Source organism: Opisthorchis viverrini (assembly GCF_000715545.1).
Source record: "Opisthorchis viverrini unplaced genomic scaffold opera_v5_227, whole genome shotgun sequence".
Lineage (NCBI taxonomy): Eukaryota > Metazoa > Platyhelminthes > Trematoda > Opisthorchiida > Opisthorchiidae > Opisthorchis > Opisthorchis viverrini.
The window spans coordinates 730,395-747,424 of NW_008751884.1; the positions used below are offsets into that span (position 1 = coordinate 730,395).

The following is a 17,030-nucleotide window of genomic DNA, read 5'->3' on the forward strand; positions in this document are numbered from 1 at the left end:
AAGCCGCTCTTGCGCATATTCTAGGTACTCTGAAATTCTAAAACAGGATCCACGTGAGGTTGTTGAAATTACAGCATCCTCTCTATCTAGACGCTAAAGACTACGAACTTCGAGTGATTCTGATTGGGTTGCAGCGAGTTGCACTGTCGTTGGTATAGCCTTAGGTTTTCAAGCCGAAGCTTCATTGTTCGATTGGAAACATAAATGGCCGCTTTAGTGCTGTCAGACGTCCAACTGCGATAACAACTGGTCTAAGTACTGAACGCTACTTGCTTATCGTGTTTGTTTATACGTCATCGGAGTAGTTCGGACTTGTTGAAAGACGCTGTATACCGATAATTAGCCGTCCTGTTGTCGACCATGAAGAACTCAGATATAGCCATAATAACAGGAGATTTCTGTCCGCAATTAAGACGCCTCAGTTCACTGGAAGCTCGCTTCGGTGGTATTTTTAGTATAAACGCAAAACGCAATGACAATGGTGAACATCTTATGCAATTCTGTACTGATCACCAGCTGTTTCTCAGAAGTACTGGGTTTGGACACAGTGGGTGCCGTTGTGTCTCACCTGGCGTCCTACTGCTGGTTCCGCAGTTAGCTAGAAGGAACTCGAAATCTGCAATTCCTCGTCCTACTCATGAGTAGCTTAAGCAGTGAGTTGCTGGCACTGCCATGACGGCATGTGCCCTAAAGACTACCGGTGCATGGATTTAATAAACGAGGCATCTTGGCGTTTTTTGGAAGTAAATAAGTCGCTTTGTCACAGAGTAATACTCTCGTTTCCTTGCCACTCATTACTGACTCCACTCTAGTGAGGCCTTAGGTGTACAGTGTTTGAACCAGGTGGTCATTTCCTGAGACTGGTCTAGGGGATTAGCTGATATCCTTCCGTTTGGCAAGCCCTGAACTGAGTGGAGTCATTCGAGGTAGCTAACTTTGATAAAACTTTGGAAAAGGTGAGAAGCAAGACTACTTGAGAGCATTTCCTATTATGCACTTATTTTAAGATTGCACTATGGGAGGTCTGTACACAGTAGAATGCCGTAAACTTAAATGGTGTTTTGAGCGGTTAGTGGTGAAACACGGAATGTTTGACTGATTTACAGTTCTTAGCATGGGTATTCGAGCATTTGTGCATTAAATTTTCATAATTCACACCATATGCCGTGATATCAGGTGTTTGGGAGCTTATTTCCTGGGGTGAGATGGCTCAAGTAGTGCGCGAGCGAATTTACTAATTGGAAGGTCCGTGGCTCTAACCCGATCTCAGCCTCTCGACTTTCCCTGTCTATGCTTGAGCAACCTATATATCAGCCGATCTCAGCCTCTCGACTTTCCCTGTCTATGCTTGAGCAACCTGGCAATATATCAGCCCTCATGCTTCCTTCGGGTGGCATGGCAGCTAGACACTGGAAGGTTGTTACAGCTGAACGATTAGTTTCTGTAGCATGTCCTTGAAACAGCCCGGTACTCCATATCGTTCATGCTGCCGGAGTATAATGTCAAACTTGCTCTGACAACCGGTAACAACCACATCACTCAAGCGTTTTAGCCTACCCAGATGTGGTAAAGCAAGTATGTCTGGTATAAGCTGGGGGAGTGGTAGTGACAAACAGGCATCACCTTCAGTAGTCGACGGTTCGATTTCCAGGACCGCGAGAAGCATGAACTGGTGGTGAGCTCCAACAGAAGCGAAATTCGAGTACAGCGTGTTATTGCTTTGGTATAGACTGGCCGGATTAATCCTGTTGGGACAAGACGAAAACTGTTCAAACAAGAACAATGTGAACACTCTAACCGCCTAGCAAACAATGAAACTGGAACCGCTACTTACCATGTGTTCTCGAATCCCACCGTTTGTGTGGAGTCTGATCGTACGTTTTCCCGAACCAAAATAATTCGCGTAGCAGTTCGAAGAATACCGTGAATTCAATGCATCTTTGTGTTCGCAGCGAAAAAAATACGGATGAAGCAGTTATTTCGAGCACATTAATCTGCTAGACAGCATACTCGGCCGCATTGGAAACAGAAATTTCAGTTCGAAATAGGACAAATTCGATTTGCTGTTTGGTCGAAATGAGTGAAGACGTCCAAGAAGATTAATAGACAGTGCTCTGGGTGGCGTCGAAAACCCACAGAGAAATTCCTTCAGGCTGCAATGCTGTACTCACTCTTCTGAGAGTCCACCAGTCAGCATGAGATTCTCACGAAAACATTTTACCACACCCCCAGTCTGGAGAAGTCAAAATGCAAAATTCCTTTGGTGGTCTTGCTAACAGATCACTCTCATCGAGCTAGTTTTATCGTCACAAATCCACCGCTCTTGCTGAATATTCTTCGTGAGCATAATGTTCGCTTCCCTTTTGTATGGGGTTATACCCCCTCAACTAAAAATGCCAAAACCGGACCATGTTCTCCTTTGTAAAACTTTTACTCTAAGAAGTCACAAGTGCACATGCGTCTTCAAAGGCTTTTACCTTTTGACACCTTGCCAGCCTTTAATTCATTTGAGTAGCAAATGTACCAGTAAATAAACTGGTTGTTTGCTTTAGTAAATTATAGACTCCTTGAAAGGATCTTATACTTACCAAGCCGTGAGTTTAGCATCAAGTATGAAAATGTTATCCCTTTCCGCAACCCTCAGTCACATTATGCTATTCATCTTTCATCCAAACTTATCAGTTGGAATGTATATGACCGGTAAAGTGGCGCCGTGAATTCCTCGTTACTCATATCTGATACGGTGACTACTGGCTCGCCAACCATTGACGAACAGAGGATGTGCTCATCTGCTGAACTTCAGCAAGGGCTCAAAGTTGTGTGGTCGGGCTTATCGGGGACCGAACACCTCTTAACCAACGACGGTGTTCATCTCATTCTTCCTAGAACACCTCCACAACCGAATGCTTCGTACGGTTGTAACTCATGCGAAATACATCACAACCTGGCGAACAGCTTGATCTACTTGGAACCAAGAACAGTTTTGTCAACGTTGCTAAATGCATCGGTTTGTCTAGCTGGAACAGGGGCATCATTCTGCAAACAGTATGCCTCGGAAGAAGTAAACAACAACACGGTATACTATTGTTTATGTGCTGAAGGCCACTAAATGTCATGCTAGCGTCATTAGTGGTGCTTGTCTTGACTGAGATAGGCTGGAAAAAACGTACAATCAATTTTCCTGTTTTCGTGTGGTCCTAAGTTTGCTTCAGTCACCTTAAGTATAGGTTACATCCGAAAATACTTAACAAAATTTTTATTCCATGTGGTTATCTGCGTTACTACGCTAGTTTATCAAGATTTAGTTTGATCTCCGGAAAGGCCACGTGTTCACTTGGGTGCAAAGCAAATTTTTGCGGAGACAAACACATACTGTCCAATTTTCCAGGTGAAATTGAATCAAATGCAAGTCAGCTCTGAGTTGAGCAATACAGGAGAGACAAACCAGTGGTCGAAATCTTACAGAACTGAGCACATCGCTTGATGGCTGTCATCCACACAAATATCTAACCTCGTAGCAACGAGAGCAGGTCTAGTTGACTTTGTATTTCTCTACTGAGCCTTTGTCATATTTTTTTATATGTAATACAGTTGAAAGCTTCGGGGAAAACAACTAGATCTGTAGATTTACCGAATTACTCACATATTGGTGATTTCAATGGGGAGACTATTCGTAACACATAGTTGTTGCCAACAGGAATACTCCTCATGTAAGCTGCGACTTCATAGTGGCGACGGCCTATGAAAGAAATATTGTTGATCCGTTCTATCTGATCTCCAACTAGGATCATTCCACCACAGCAGTCAGATTTGTGGGCCATTTGTCCGCCGGGTTGAATTCGTTTGATAAAGACCACACCACAACCTGTATCACTGACTGTCATTCCAAACGAATCACTTTCCTTTCGAATGGTTATTTCTTTAGGCTGTCCTCGCACGTGGGCGAACAGGAAGTCGTTGATCCCAATTTCGTGACCAATCACTTTGTCTACGTCGACTTTGTGGGTATTCAGTGTACAATACATTATCTGGAAATCAATAGGTCAGGAATTCCATGAAAGGTCAGCGCTAAATTGCTTGCAAATCGAAAAGCAAGCAAGAGTGGAATTATACACAGTAGAGTCCTTCATAGGCAACCAACTACCCAACTGAGGATATTTGTTCTGACATGAGGATTTATCTATGAGGGTTTATCTACTTTCACGTATTATTTTATCAGATCATTTTGAACCGTATAAGTAAACAAGTGTTGTTTTTGTGTTGTAGTCTTTGCTAAGTTTATTGCGTACACGGTGCATATCTTAATTTAAGCACAACTACGATATGAACTCCTAGTTGCTTTCAACGAAATGAATAACGCCTTTTCAACCTTCGTGTGTTATCTGGACCTCAATTGGTCACATTCTTCATATTTCCTCACTTGAGACTCAAATAGTCCCTCGAACGGTTCCAGCGCAGCCGCTTTCATCATCCGTGGTGGTACCCGAGTGCTGAAAACGACTTCATGAATCTTCCGCATTTAGTAGTAATTCGCGTTTATTCATCAGTTCCCATCGAACTTCCGGATAGTCTAAAATTTACTCATCGGGGACGGTAGCTTGGTAACCGAGCATGGAGCATCTCTGGAGTTTCAGCCTTTGGGGATATCTGTAGGTATTTGTTGTCGTCGAAGAACTGTGACGTAAATATCGTCCAGCGTCCACTCTGGTGTGCGGGACTAAGGCCGCAGGCGGAATCTTCTTTCTTCCACTGCTTGAACCAAGGACTCAAACATGTACCTACTACAGCCCGGTAGGCACATTTCGAGACATTGAAGGTGTTTCTGTTAGGCAACTAGTAGTTCGGTTTTGTTGTTTTGTTTGACCGAGACAGTTGTGCACATTGGTAGTTGGTGTGCACTGCCAAATTTCACAACCAGCTTGTTAGTTCATTACATCTGGAGCAGTGCTTCGGTTACCTTGTAGGACCCTAGCATGAACATCTCCATAATCAGTTTACAGTGTGCTTACAGTAGCCAGGAGGTTATACAAGTGGTTTTTGGTCTTTTATTGCATCGACTCTCAGTTTGTAACCACAGCTTTGTTCATAGTGTTTCGTGCAGCATTTTATGTAAGCACGCTATAGATTTAGAAAAATGTCTCCTTTGAACTTAATAAGTGAATGTCAACCAAGCTGAATATTGATTTTGCGACTGGATCGCATACAGTGGTCTCTTTACAGCTAGCTTTGTTGCCCGTACCCCCAAGACTCCATGCCCTAAAACATATAAGTGCACGAGTTTTGAGTCCTGGCGTTCTCAGTGGCTGGGATTGAAATCTGGCTAAAAAGACCTGCAGTGATCACGGTCAGGTAACCCTTGCGTTGTGTATCCGGCACTCTTTTTTGTGAGGAAGGGGAGTTTAGAATGGACCAAACCGAGAGATTCAGCTGAGTCTCCCGTGCACCCCAAATTGACTTTCACACGAGTTCGTCTCGCCACTGCCTCAGCGCTGACGTTCACTCAGACCTTAAGGTCGGTGGAAACTCGGAGATTATGGCTACATGGTGAGCCTTGAGGAGGGCGAAACCTGTGGTGAGCTGTTGGAGAGTCTTCGGTGACCTTAGAATTAGCGGGTGATTGCAACCAAAAGTGGAGTGTTCATGGCGTTCTTTGATGCGGAAATACCTGTACCTAGTATGTTCCAACCGGGTCACATTACACTGAGAATCAGTCATTCATTTCACTGCACTCAGCCTTAGCCAGAATGTCAACACAGGTAAACAATGCGGGTTCGACTAAAGTCCATCGAACAAAAAGTAAAGAGAACTCCACGGGAGTTTGCATAATACCCGTTGACCTAGTTTTAGTCCGCTTCATCGCTCATATGGAAGGTACAACCTGGAGTTTGACGAAATGGAAATGAGTTTTTCATTGATCAGTTTCAGATTTCATGCTGTCTGGAGAGCACATAACGTAGAAATTGCGTTTTCATTAGGTTTTCAATAATGAGCTTGTCCCAACGATACAGATTAGAAGACTGAAGAGCCCTCACAGCAAACTCTCCCAACAATTATTCACGTCGTCCAGTACAGAAGTAACGTCGGTGTTTGGAAGTTACCAGAGACGAATCATACCTTTCCGTACTAGTAGCGAATGTTAAACTATGCAGCCATCCTAATTCAGACCTAAAGTTCACCCAGAAGACGACCTTTGAGAATTATAAGTCTTTTTATGCGAAAGCTTAATTCGGACTGTCAGTCGTTTTAGAAACTGACTCACAAACCCGACGATAATGCCAAACTATGCAAACTGTATTATCTTGTTATTTGACCGCAGGAACAAAGTCGTTATTTGAAGAAGCCAGATTAAATGTATTCCCATCAGTCGTGGCTGAAAATTAAACTCTGATAAACGATAACTGATTGCAAGCTTCAAAAGTGAAAATGATCTGCAGTCTTTTAACTACTTCGGGGGTATTCGAGTTTGGTTGCACAACCCTGACTGACTATTCAGGAACCTAGCTGTTAGCACAGCAGCGATTGCGTCACACGTCACACAGTGGCGTTTACTCCGTGACGTGTGGACCCGAAGTAATGAACCGAGAAGAGACCACGAGCGGAGCTCGAACCTACATTTTCTCACATGCCGCTTGACCGTTCTACCAGTTGACAACTGGTGGATGCTATCCCATTCCTTACATGTGTGTCTTGACTCCTCACCCATCCGCCACAACTCTGCTTGATCTATCAGTATTCCATAACCCTAAGTTCCTTTCGAGTCCACATGTGATTTCCACAATGGCTAAGCATTTTTTATCTTCTAGACTAACTATCGTTATTGGTTTGCATGGATGTAGGATGTGGACCACCCTAGATGGTACCTAAATTCACGTAATGAAAGTCATTGACAGAGCGCGAATCCACGCATCATCGCACACTGGACGAACTTTCTACCGTCTCCGGCGTCTGCCTTTCCATTTTGGATTATGTGCACCTGAAGCCCTCCTCGGGGTAATCCATATCCTGGCCTCTTCTAGTTTAACTTAATTGACAGTCCAAATTTACCGATAGTCAATGCTCACCACAAAAACAGCAGCTAGTCACGTAATATGGATGGGCGGACGATGATGTTTGCTTTGAAGATGACTTTTTGCGCATGATATGATGAAATGCGGTAACCTTCGAAAGACGTGTTGCTGCAAAGTAAGCAGATCACAACAGCGTTTCCCATCAGCCATCACCTAATTGTTGGTCCCTCGAGGAGTTGTTGCCAGTTTTCTAGTAGTGAAATGTTCGGATGCAAATATTGCAATGCACTGACAATCCAAACAATGCCCAAACAGTGCACGCGTCATCATTCTTGATTACTATGTTGCATGGATCCTTACTGAAAACGGGGAACTCCGTTTCGTTGTTACTGAACACTGTAATGAGCGAAATGGAATGGAAACTCGTATTATCCGCTAAATAGTTTGGTGACTAAAAAACGAATTTTCCCCCTGAAACCTTGCGACAGATTCGTATGGCCACACATTACGATTTGCACATTATCTTTCTTGGCTTCACAACGGCTAAATAAATGAGTGAATACGTGAAAATTGGGTGCCACAACAGAAGCTTTAAAACAGCGACTAAAACAATTTTACAAGTCACCTGGGGACTTTGGTTCTACATGAGATATTGGTGCCAAAGGTCAAACAGTGCAACAAATGAACATTTGGAACATAGGGTGTCACTCCGTAAGACTGGCCTGCTTTCTGGTTGGTAGAATGCATGCAGTCTCAGTACATTCGCGTTCACCAACGCTTTTTATCATGGCGATACAGCACTACATTGCAGCGTACCTGCTTTGGCCGAAAATCTGCATACTTTGAGGAGACTGCCGATAGCGAAGTTTAGATGGATGGACTTTGGTTTTGTCGCTGAGCTGGGTAAACTGGCCACAAAAGTCCAAGTACCTACCCGCACTCAGGGACTGGATGAGCACATATTCTCGGAACATTTCTCTAGATGGAAACAGACGGGTCGCAACTGTGTCAACCACGTGGGTGGGGTACCTCGTCATCACCGGTCAGCAATTAGATTCTTCGCATTCGTAGTCGGTGCGTTGTATTCAACAGTTTACGATTAACATCATTCGCCATAGTTAAGTGAAAAGTATATGGGAAAAATGAGGTCTTCATTAGGTAACAACACAACCTTTGGTCGTATCCAGAGAAGACATCAACAATCACGGAGAGGTAAGCTTGTGAAGAAAATGAATGCCTATATGCACGAGCTAGACATCGTGGTTATTTTATTTTAGGCCTTAGTCACATTGGTGTGGTCGTACTCAAACGTGTGCACATGTGCAACCGAAAATTTTTCTACCCCACATTTTGTGCATTTTTCATACAACACGCGCATTCAACTGTGAAATCAAAGTCAGGACACAGCCGAAATCGATCGCGTCACGATGAACTCAGCTGTACATCGTTTACCCTATAAACATACAGTTAGCCACCACGTGAAGCGTAGGTCAGTTTTCGAAATGAAACCTGGTAATATTTTATTCGAGGTTGACTGTAGCGCCCGTTAACTAGACTCGAAGAGTCATCTGATGTTCATATCACAAGGCGCTCGGTAAAACCAGTCAGAAAGGATTAATGTTAATGCTACAATAAAAGGCGCGTGGTCGGAAACAAAATTCCCACAACTTTGAGGTAATCTGCAGAGCCAGAAAATTTCTGCAATATCTTAGGATATACTTCCTCATTTTAGGGACCTTCTGGACCCTGGATGATTCGTGGTTTTATTGAAACCTGTATTCAAATATTCCCTTTCTCCTGTGGGCTCCGTTTCGACAGAGAATTTACGGAGCTAACAGAGTGTTTCCTCGACTTAGATGTTTCCTTCTAACAGAAGTGATACGGACCGTTTCGTGGCCTCCTGGATTGGAACAGCAGGTCTTTAGGTGTATCCGGGTCCATTGATTAGCATCTGTCGGTGCGCGACGAAATAGTTTTTGTTGTCCGACTAGAATACTGCAGTTATTGAACACTTGCGTATCTCTCCAAATAGGAAAAGTAAGTAGGTCACAACAGATAGTTTAACGACTATTTGCTATCATCCAGTTAAGCAACAGTGTATGGTTTTTGTCACTTGATTGAACTCAAATAAGAACGAAAAACAAGGTCATTTGTTTTGAACGCGATTATGATAAAGAAACTGCGTTTGAGAAAACTTCAGCTTACCCTGCAGTACTTCATTAGTCTATTGTGAATGTCACAATTGTAACTCATATTTGGCTGGAAGATCGTCCGAGACAGATCAATCGCATCAGGGGGAAAGTTAGCTGATATTGCGGGATATTGTAACTGTATCACCCATGACACTAAGTACTTAGACTATCAATCGGCTAGTGAATCTAGATTATTAAAACAAGCTCTCGTATTGAGAAGAGTATCAGCCACTCCAAACCTTTTCCTCCGGTTTTGGAGAAATAGTTTCTTCGGGAGAACTTTGTAGTGAAAAACAGGTCCAGCCAAGATTGTTATTCTGGAAGACGTAGGCCTTTCCTTTTACAGGGGTGCTGTATAAATAGCTTCAAGTATCACAGTCTCAAGTGACAGATGACTCGGAAACTTTTCAAAACTTAATGACTCAAAGTTGACCATTTTGTTTTGCAAAATCAGCCACATATTTGCTAGTTTCCAGCCATTCATTACGACAAGGATGCAATACATACAAACAGGAATTGTTATTCTATTATCTGACAAAATGTGACGGTTGTCATGAAAGCTTTCTTGCTATGCTATGTGAATGAGTTTAGCATGTTCCAAACTCACAAAAACGTGAATGTAATGTGAGTCAATGGATGCATGTAGCATATCCCAGTCAGTATAGCCACTAGGAATGTTTGTAGCAACAAATGAATCAGCTTTGAATAATCAGAATAGTACAAAAATTCACCGCATACTTCTCACGCATTCTATGCGTCAGGTGAGAGATTCTAGAAAACGCCAAATGGAGTCTGAAGGAGTGATGACATTTTTCACTATTCCAGACCAGATACGGTTGAACCCAAGTCCATGGCTAGCTAATTATGACGGCCTTGTTGATGGGTATTCACCGAAATGGTGGTGGTTCGAAAAGCTGCTTCCAACGCAGAACGTGCCAAAAACTGCGACGATAGTATACTATCCCAAAAAGTCCAAAAAACCGCCAAAACTGAAATGGGTGTAACAGAGCACAAGTTCAAAACTTCTTTGAGCAGGCCTGAGGGCGTCAAGGACGTTACGTCCACTTGCCATTCAATCAAGCTTGATGGACCATCAATGACAGCTTTCGTTATATTCTAAAATTAGCATCGTTTGAAGAAAATCCAGTAGTTTTCGGGAAAATAATTGCATAATCCAGTGGAAGGTTAAAATAATATTTTCTCATTGCTGCTCTTTCCTGCTCTGTTACCGCATGGTTGAAAGTAATCTGATGATTTTTCCCCGATAAGTTAAATCCACTTATTTTGAATGCTACCGTCGTACAACCTCACTAAAAGGTTAGTCTGTGGGTGACTATTTTTCTACCGCAGCTGTCTTCAGATTACCAAACCACTTTGTCAGTGCTCTTCTCGGTCACGCACAGCATTCTTGGACTTACTCGTCAATTACAACAACATCACCTACAATGTATGCCAAGATCATTCAGTTGATTGTTGCCGAAAGCCTTTCATTGAATGGATAGGTTTACCGAGGTAAACAAAAGACTGCTAATGCCTGATTCAGACATTCGTAGGCCAGCAAGAGATATTTTTGGAGGAATATGGCTGTTTCATTCTAGAAAGGCTTAGCAAAGCCGAAAAAACTGTTATTGTCAGTTAAAGGCATCTCAAAGCCCGTGCGACTTCAACCGGAGTAATTACGTGCATGTACCAACTACCCATGCTTCAGTATGAACACGCAGTGAGGTGTAATTTAATCTTACAAAGTCATTACCTCAAACTCGTCCATATACGTTTTCAATCTTCTACTTTCAGTGTTAATCGTAACTGTACAACATGCTTCAAGCTGCCATTAAACTCAACTGCTGATCAAGCTTGTCCAAAACACAGAGGCCGTTAGTGTTGGTGAATACTACAGAAGTAGCGCTGATTTTTCAGCGATAAACTAGTTGATCGATGGGATATTTTTTTTCATCAGATCGTCTTCTTTCGAGGGTGAATCATCCATCGTTTGAGAAACAGAAGAACAAAGTACCAGAAGGAGTTTTTCTCCTATGTGGCTGTTCTGGAATCGGAAATAGTTTCACGGTTTTCGAAAATCCGTCACCTGGTACATGATTATTCGTCGCAGAAACTGCCTGGCTGGAGGCGATGTAAACGGTGAGTATATTCTCATTGGAGTAGACAGTAGGCCCAAAAAAGTATGGGAAACCTCAACTTCTGGTAACAAACCACCCGAAAATCCTCCAAAGGTACTAAAACAATCTGAGGGTATTCTTCTTGTCTAATTATACGGAAAGAAATTGATTAAAACCGCTTGTGAGAAGCAGACCATCTGCCAGTGTTAATAAAAGCTATATGAGCTTCGCACTTCGATTGCTGTTTTTACCACTGTTTTCAATCTCATTTGAAAAATAAGTGATTTTTGATAAAGAGGCAATAAGGGGCGCCCATTAATGCGGATATGGGGATTAAAGTAACCTACATTATAAACGAATTCTTTACAGTTGTGCAAACACTAGTGAGCAAAAACCAGCATGTATCCATACGAACTTCGTTTATACAAGTTGCCATATCATTGATAGTACTGTAGACGGAGCCAAACTCAATAAAGAAAAGGTGTAGCCTGTTTTTATGGATGCCGAGTTTTCCCTGAGGTTTAATTTACTTCCAGTTTTTTTGTATTCTGAAAGACATGGGTTAGATGCTAGCTGCAACGGAAATTTAACTTACATCAGACACGTCCAGGTCAAAACACTCTGCAATTTTCGCATGTAGTTCACGAACTGTCCTAAATCCTTCGATAATCCCTGTGGGGCTTCCGTGGGCCAACTGACAATAGAATCGATAGTTGGGTGAAACATCTTCCGTGTTCGAAGGCTGTTCGTCCTCACCGTTGGTGGCGGTCGATGACGCAGTGTGTGTTCCGTTCCTCACTCTTCTACGCCAGTCTCGATTGGGAATTCTCGACATCACATTGAAAGAGGGTTTTGAATAATTCTGAAAAGTTCATAGATAAAGCTATACGAAAATATGCTGAAAAGGTATACTTTTGAAAGCACTGTGCCAGGGCTATTCCAAACTGCGATATAGTTTACAAGTAGTAGTAAATATCCCGAGATATTTGTGGAAGTAGCCTAGTGTAGCTTCGGCCATTTGAATGAAACACACTTTTCGATTGACTAATTGAGTTTAGACAAACTATCTCAATCATAAAAAAGTCGTGTACATTTCAAGTGAGCTTGTTTTGTTTTACACATTACGTGATGTTAAAAACCCCTCTCTGTCAATTTGATAGCTTGTGTAATAACTATTTTCAAAAGAGATCGGTTCATAAATAGCCTGGCATTATAATGGAGGACTGGCAAAGGAATTTGTCTCAAGTCTTAGCAAACTTTGAAATCCAGTCAAATGATCTGACGACATATTCTGTTGCAGTTAATTTTGGGATGCGCCGTTTGTCTGGTCTAAGGTGATTTCGGTGGCCCAAGTAGTACTTCTGTTTCGTGAGTTGCGAGCAGCCAGCATCAGCTGAAAAGCTCAGCTTGAGGGTAGATGCATCGCTCTGTCTATGACTTCTTGGATAGCTGAATTGTGGTCGACAGTGACCAACCGAATCACCTGCTATCACATTGTTTCGTTATGCTGTACTTATGACCCATTTAGTTCTAGCATACCGGAATATAGATTTCGTTGATTCGCTAAAGCGGAGAATACACTGGGATTTCATTTGCCTGTGGTACGTAAGTCATATCAGTAAACTCTCTGAACACAAGTTTTGATGGTGAAATTAGCAGCGCAAATAAGATTCAAGGAGAAGCTTAAACAGTGATTCAAGGACATAACTATACATTGAACTTCGATGTACAGAACGGCTTAGGAGTACTGCCGTCGAATGAGATCCATCACTCATTACTGCAGAAACTAGATAATTTCGGAACAAATTAATCTGGACTTTTTCTCTGAAACATTTTGTAAGAATGCATAGTTACGAAATTGAAAAAAAGCGGATGTATGATTGTTGGTTGGATTTTCCTGCCTGGTTTGCTTCCTACTTGATTCTTGAGACACGAGATATGTTGTTATAGTGGGTTTATTCACATGTCATTCATCGTCAGACACAGGTTGCGTTGGGTGAACAAATCTTGACAGAGATTATTGATAAACAACTAAAGGTCTACTGTTTCATGACAGTTCAGAAGAGTCCATTTTTAGAGGGAAGCCTACAGAGTGTCCTCTACTCTTTAATTTCAATAGAAACTATTCACTTATAATCGTGCTTGCAAGGGTTCACTTTCGTTTTGGAGTTTTAAGCTGACTGGTGAAACAGATATTTAATATATGTGAGCGTATATTACTGTGACGCAAAAACATATAACATAATAGCAGTAGTTGCTTCCGAAATCTCTATACGTATCTAGTAATTGCGCCCTATTTCGTCCTACTTTACAGCTCTTCCACCTTTGATCCGGTTGTATAAAAACCCAATGTACATGGACCTGCATAAAGCTATCGATCGAGCAAACTCGACTCAACAGAAGCCAGCTGACTTCACCCAGTCACTAAGCAACTGGTTATTTTTGCTCAGTGGCGCGAATGATCATCATTGCTCACATTCTGAATAGTTTCTTCACACACACTTAAGCACACGCGCTTAGTTTGTGACTGGTGCTCCTCGAAACATGGATGGAACCCAAAATTTGCGAGGTCTACGATATGCAGCCTAATGCTTTGAAAGATCTTAGGACTGAAGGACTGGTGACCGAAAAAACATGATGCGTAAAGCCAAGGAATTTACAAGGACATATGGGCAAGATTTCTCTCAGTTCGGTTATGAAACTCCCATACATTGGAAACTTATAAACTCACATGAGCTTGGCCAAAGTTCCACCTTTAGCATCAATTTTCGTTAGACGAAACCGGAGTTGTTTTGCATAAATCTATTCGCTGACTGTCACTACAAATGCCACCTTCCAGGTAGTGTGTACAGCCTAGAACTAGGCATAAGTCTATCCAACTTTCTTGCCAATTTTTGGGTTTGCCGGAGAAGGATTACAGGCTTTGATATCAACAGGAATCGACGGGCTACTTTGTTCTATGCTGCTGCGTGTTTTATTCCGTGATTAAGAAGAAAACTGGACACCGAAGCGGCTCCAAGACCTTAACCTTACAATTCGTGGCTTGTTACGTATCGGCAGGCTCAGACCGTTTCACTTATAGCTATGGCCCTCCTTTAATCTTTTTAGGCTAAATCTAGAGTATTATTTAGTTGACTTTGTTTTTGGTGTTTTAACCAAACTGAGAAATGGGACCTAGGTAGTAGTAGAAGAGAGTAGCCAGAATTTGGAAGTAATACAACCATTGAGAAAAAACGTTTTATTCCGTCATCGAATATAAGAGAAATGTTGTGTTGCTGAGCTTGCACTGAAGCGTGGTACTGTAGCCCGGTAAATGGCCATTCAGTTCCCTCGTTGGCACAAACCACTACCAAGCCAAAAGAAATATTTTGTCCGGAATTAACGCACACATGCTTCATGATGTATATATTAGATCCTTTGAATAAAAGAGTTTCCTTTGGAACAACAGAAATATCTTCCTTCATCGGGGGTCCTACGGATGTACATCAAAGTACTTAGTAGCAGGGTCTTCATTCATCCTAAGTCTGTTTGACACGACGAGTTGTGAGCTAGCATAAGAGCAGAGGCGTTTGCATTTAAAAAAAATGTTTTTTAACCCTAATTAATAGCTAAGATGACCATCAAGACACTTGCAGTAATTTAAAGAAAACTTTACCCATGGTTGCTTCAAAAGTTAATAGTCTGGTTTTGTCCGTACAGCAAATAGCCAGATGAATGTGGTCAGAAAGCTTGACCCTCGAATAGTTAATCAAGTTCGACACTGCACAGGAATGGCTTTTCCCGTGTACTGACCCGATTGACGGTGGTCGCGAGATACCATCGAGACCGACCATTCGTCTCAGGTTAGGCCGTCACAGTAATGACGGGGTTAGCCCTCTGGTAAAAACACATTTTTGAGGGAATGTATCTCCGGACCAACTGTGTGCATTTATAGAAACCATGTACGCACAGGTTCCGTTGTCTATGCTTGGATGTGGTGTGACAGAAATGCATTACATAAAACTAAGTGTAGTCCATTTTGACCGTGAATTTTTATTTTTGCATTGTACAGATGAATGAAACTGGTGACCCTGAGCTACACACACGGAAATCTCCTAATGCAAGAACTCTGATTCCTAATTCAATTCTTCTTTTAATTTATCATGTCCACAAAATACGCAAGCCTAGCAAAGTGAAAGAGATCGCCTTCAACACTTCTTGAAAGTGCTAGATAATAGAGTACATTCTTCGTTGTTTAACTCGGAAGCAAGTTTAAACATATGACAGTGCTCTTTGAGGTAAACCATAAAAACAAGCAATATATCAACAAACTCACCAGCATCGCACTTTTGTGAATTACCAAAGCTTGCATCCAAATAGAAAAAAAGTGGCTTGAATTTACGATTTCACGACGACAGAATCTCAGAATAAAGGGGGCGACTTTTTGAGGGTTTCGTTTATCTTAATCAATTCTTCTTTTAATTTATCATGTCCACAAAATACGCAAGCCTAGCAAAGTGAAAGAGATCGCCTTCAACACTTCTTGAAAGTGCTAGATAATAGAGTACATTCTTCGTTGTTTAACTCGGAAGCAAGTTTAAACATATGACAGTGCTCTTTGAGGTAAACCATAAAAACAAGCAATATATCAACAAACTCACCAGCATCGCACTTTTGTGAATTACCAAAGCTTGCATCAAAATAGAAAAAAAGTGGCTCGAATTTACGATTTCACGACGACGGAATCTCAGAATAAAGGGGGCGACTTTTTCAGTGTTTCGCTTTATCTTAAAAGCTATCATTTATTAGTAACTTACTCGTCGAAATATGGTTGCCTAGGCATACTGGGTTTTGAAGTTCTGGAAAGATACACACAACTCAGGAACTACTGTTTTCTTGTGGTAGATGTCGGAGTGCTACTGTGACGTTATTGACCACACCAACAGCCAATGCATTTATTGGGATGTGCGTTGCTTATGCACTTTCAGTCAGCGACAACACAGTTCCTTTTTGCCTGTATTTCATTGCTGCTGATTAGTAAAGGTGTGACCAGTTCATTTACTCAATTTGAGTAGCTGTATTTATGTAGAAACCGTACTGAGTTACAGAGCGTGTGAGTAGCTGATCACATCAACGTTGTCAATATTACAATCCAACCACGAAGTACTAGTACAATACATCGCAGGTAGTTGATTAGGTGGTGGTGAGTAACTAGGGCGCGTCTCGTGTGGGTAACGCGCGTGATCAACTCCCATGGCTAGACTAATGAGCGAATTACCGCTCAGCATAGCCTGCAACTGTGACAGCACTCGATTTGCCGTGCCTATTTCGGAAGTTCCGAACTTAAAGAGTCCAAGAATAGCATGGACAAAAGGGTCAACTAAACTGTGCGACAGGATTATGCGCGATAAAGCCTTGCGAAGTGCCGCATAGGATATTGGTCAGGTAGCAGTTGAACTTTGCGTATTTACGTGCACCCACGATGTTTACTGGCACGGTGCCGGGACGTTGGCAAGTCAATTTTCAAGCTTGGCAAACGGATCAGCTGCCACCTGACCAACAGAAAATTAACCATCCCAGCTACCAATCTTTAGACATCGCCAAACTGCAACATTAACAGTGGCTGTAGTGAATCAGGGAATTGTTGGATGAAAACGGTAGCAGCCAGCTGGTATACAACTGCCAAACAGAGACGGACTTAATGTTTTTGTGGTTTTGCTTCAGTGCTTCCATCA

General features: G+C 42.1%; 1 protein-coding gene across 1 annotated transcript in view; it reads right to left on the reverse strand.

Annotated features, from left to right (window-relative positions):
- Positions 1-17,030, reverse strand: part of T265_08612 (hypothetical protein) — a gene marked incomplete at both ends in the record, with an annotated part of 34,201 nt that overhangs the window by 3,730 nt on the left and 13,441 nt on the right. Inside the window, 3 exons of the mRNA XM_009174467.1 lie at positions 1,835-1,938; positions 3,644-4,028; positions 11,912-12,178. Of these exons, the coding sequence (XP_009172731.1) occupies positions 1,835-1,938; positions 3,644-4,028; positions 11,912-12,178 (756 nt within the window). The remainder of the gene's footprint in view (positions 1-1,834; positions 1,939-3,643; positions 4,029-11,911; positions 12,179-17,030) is intronic.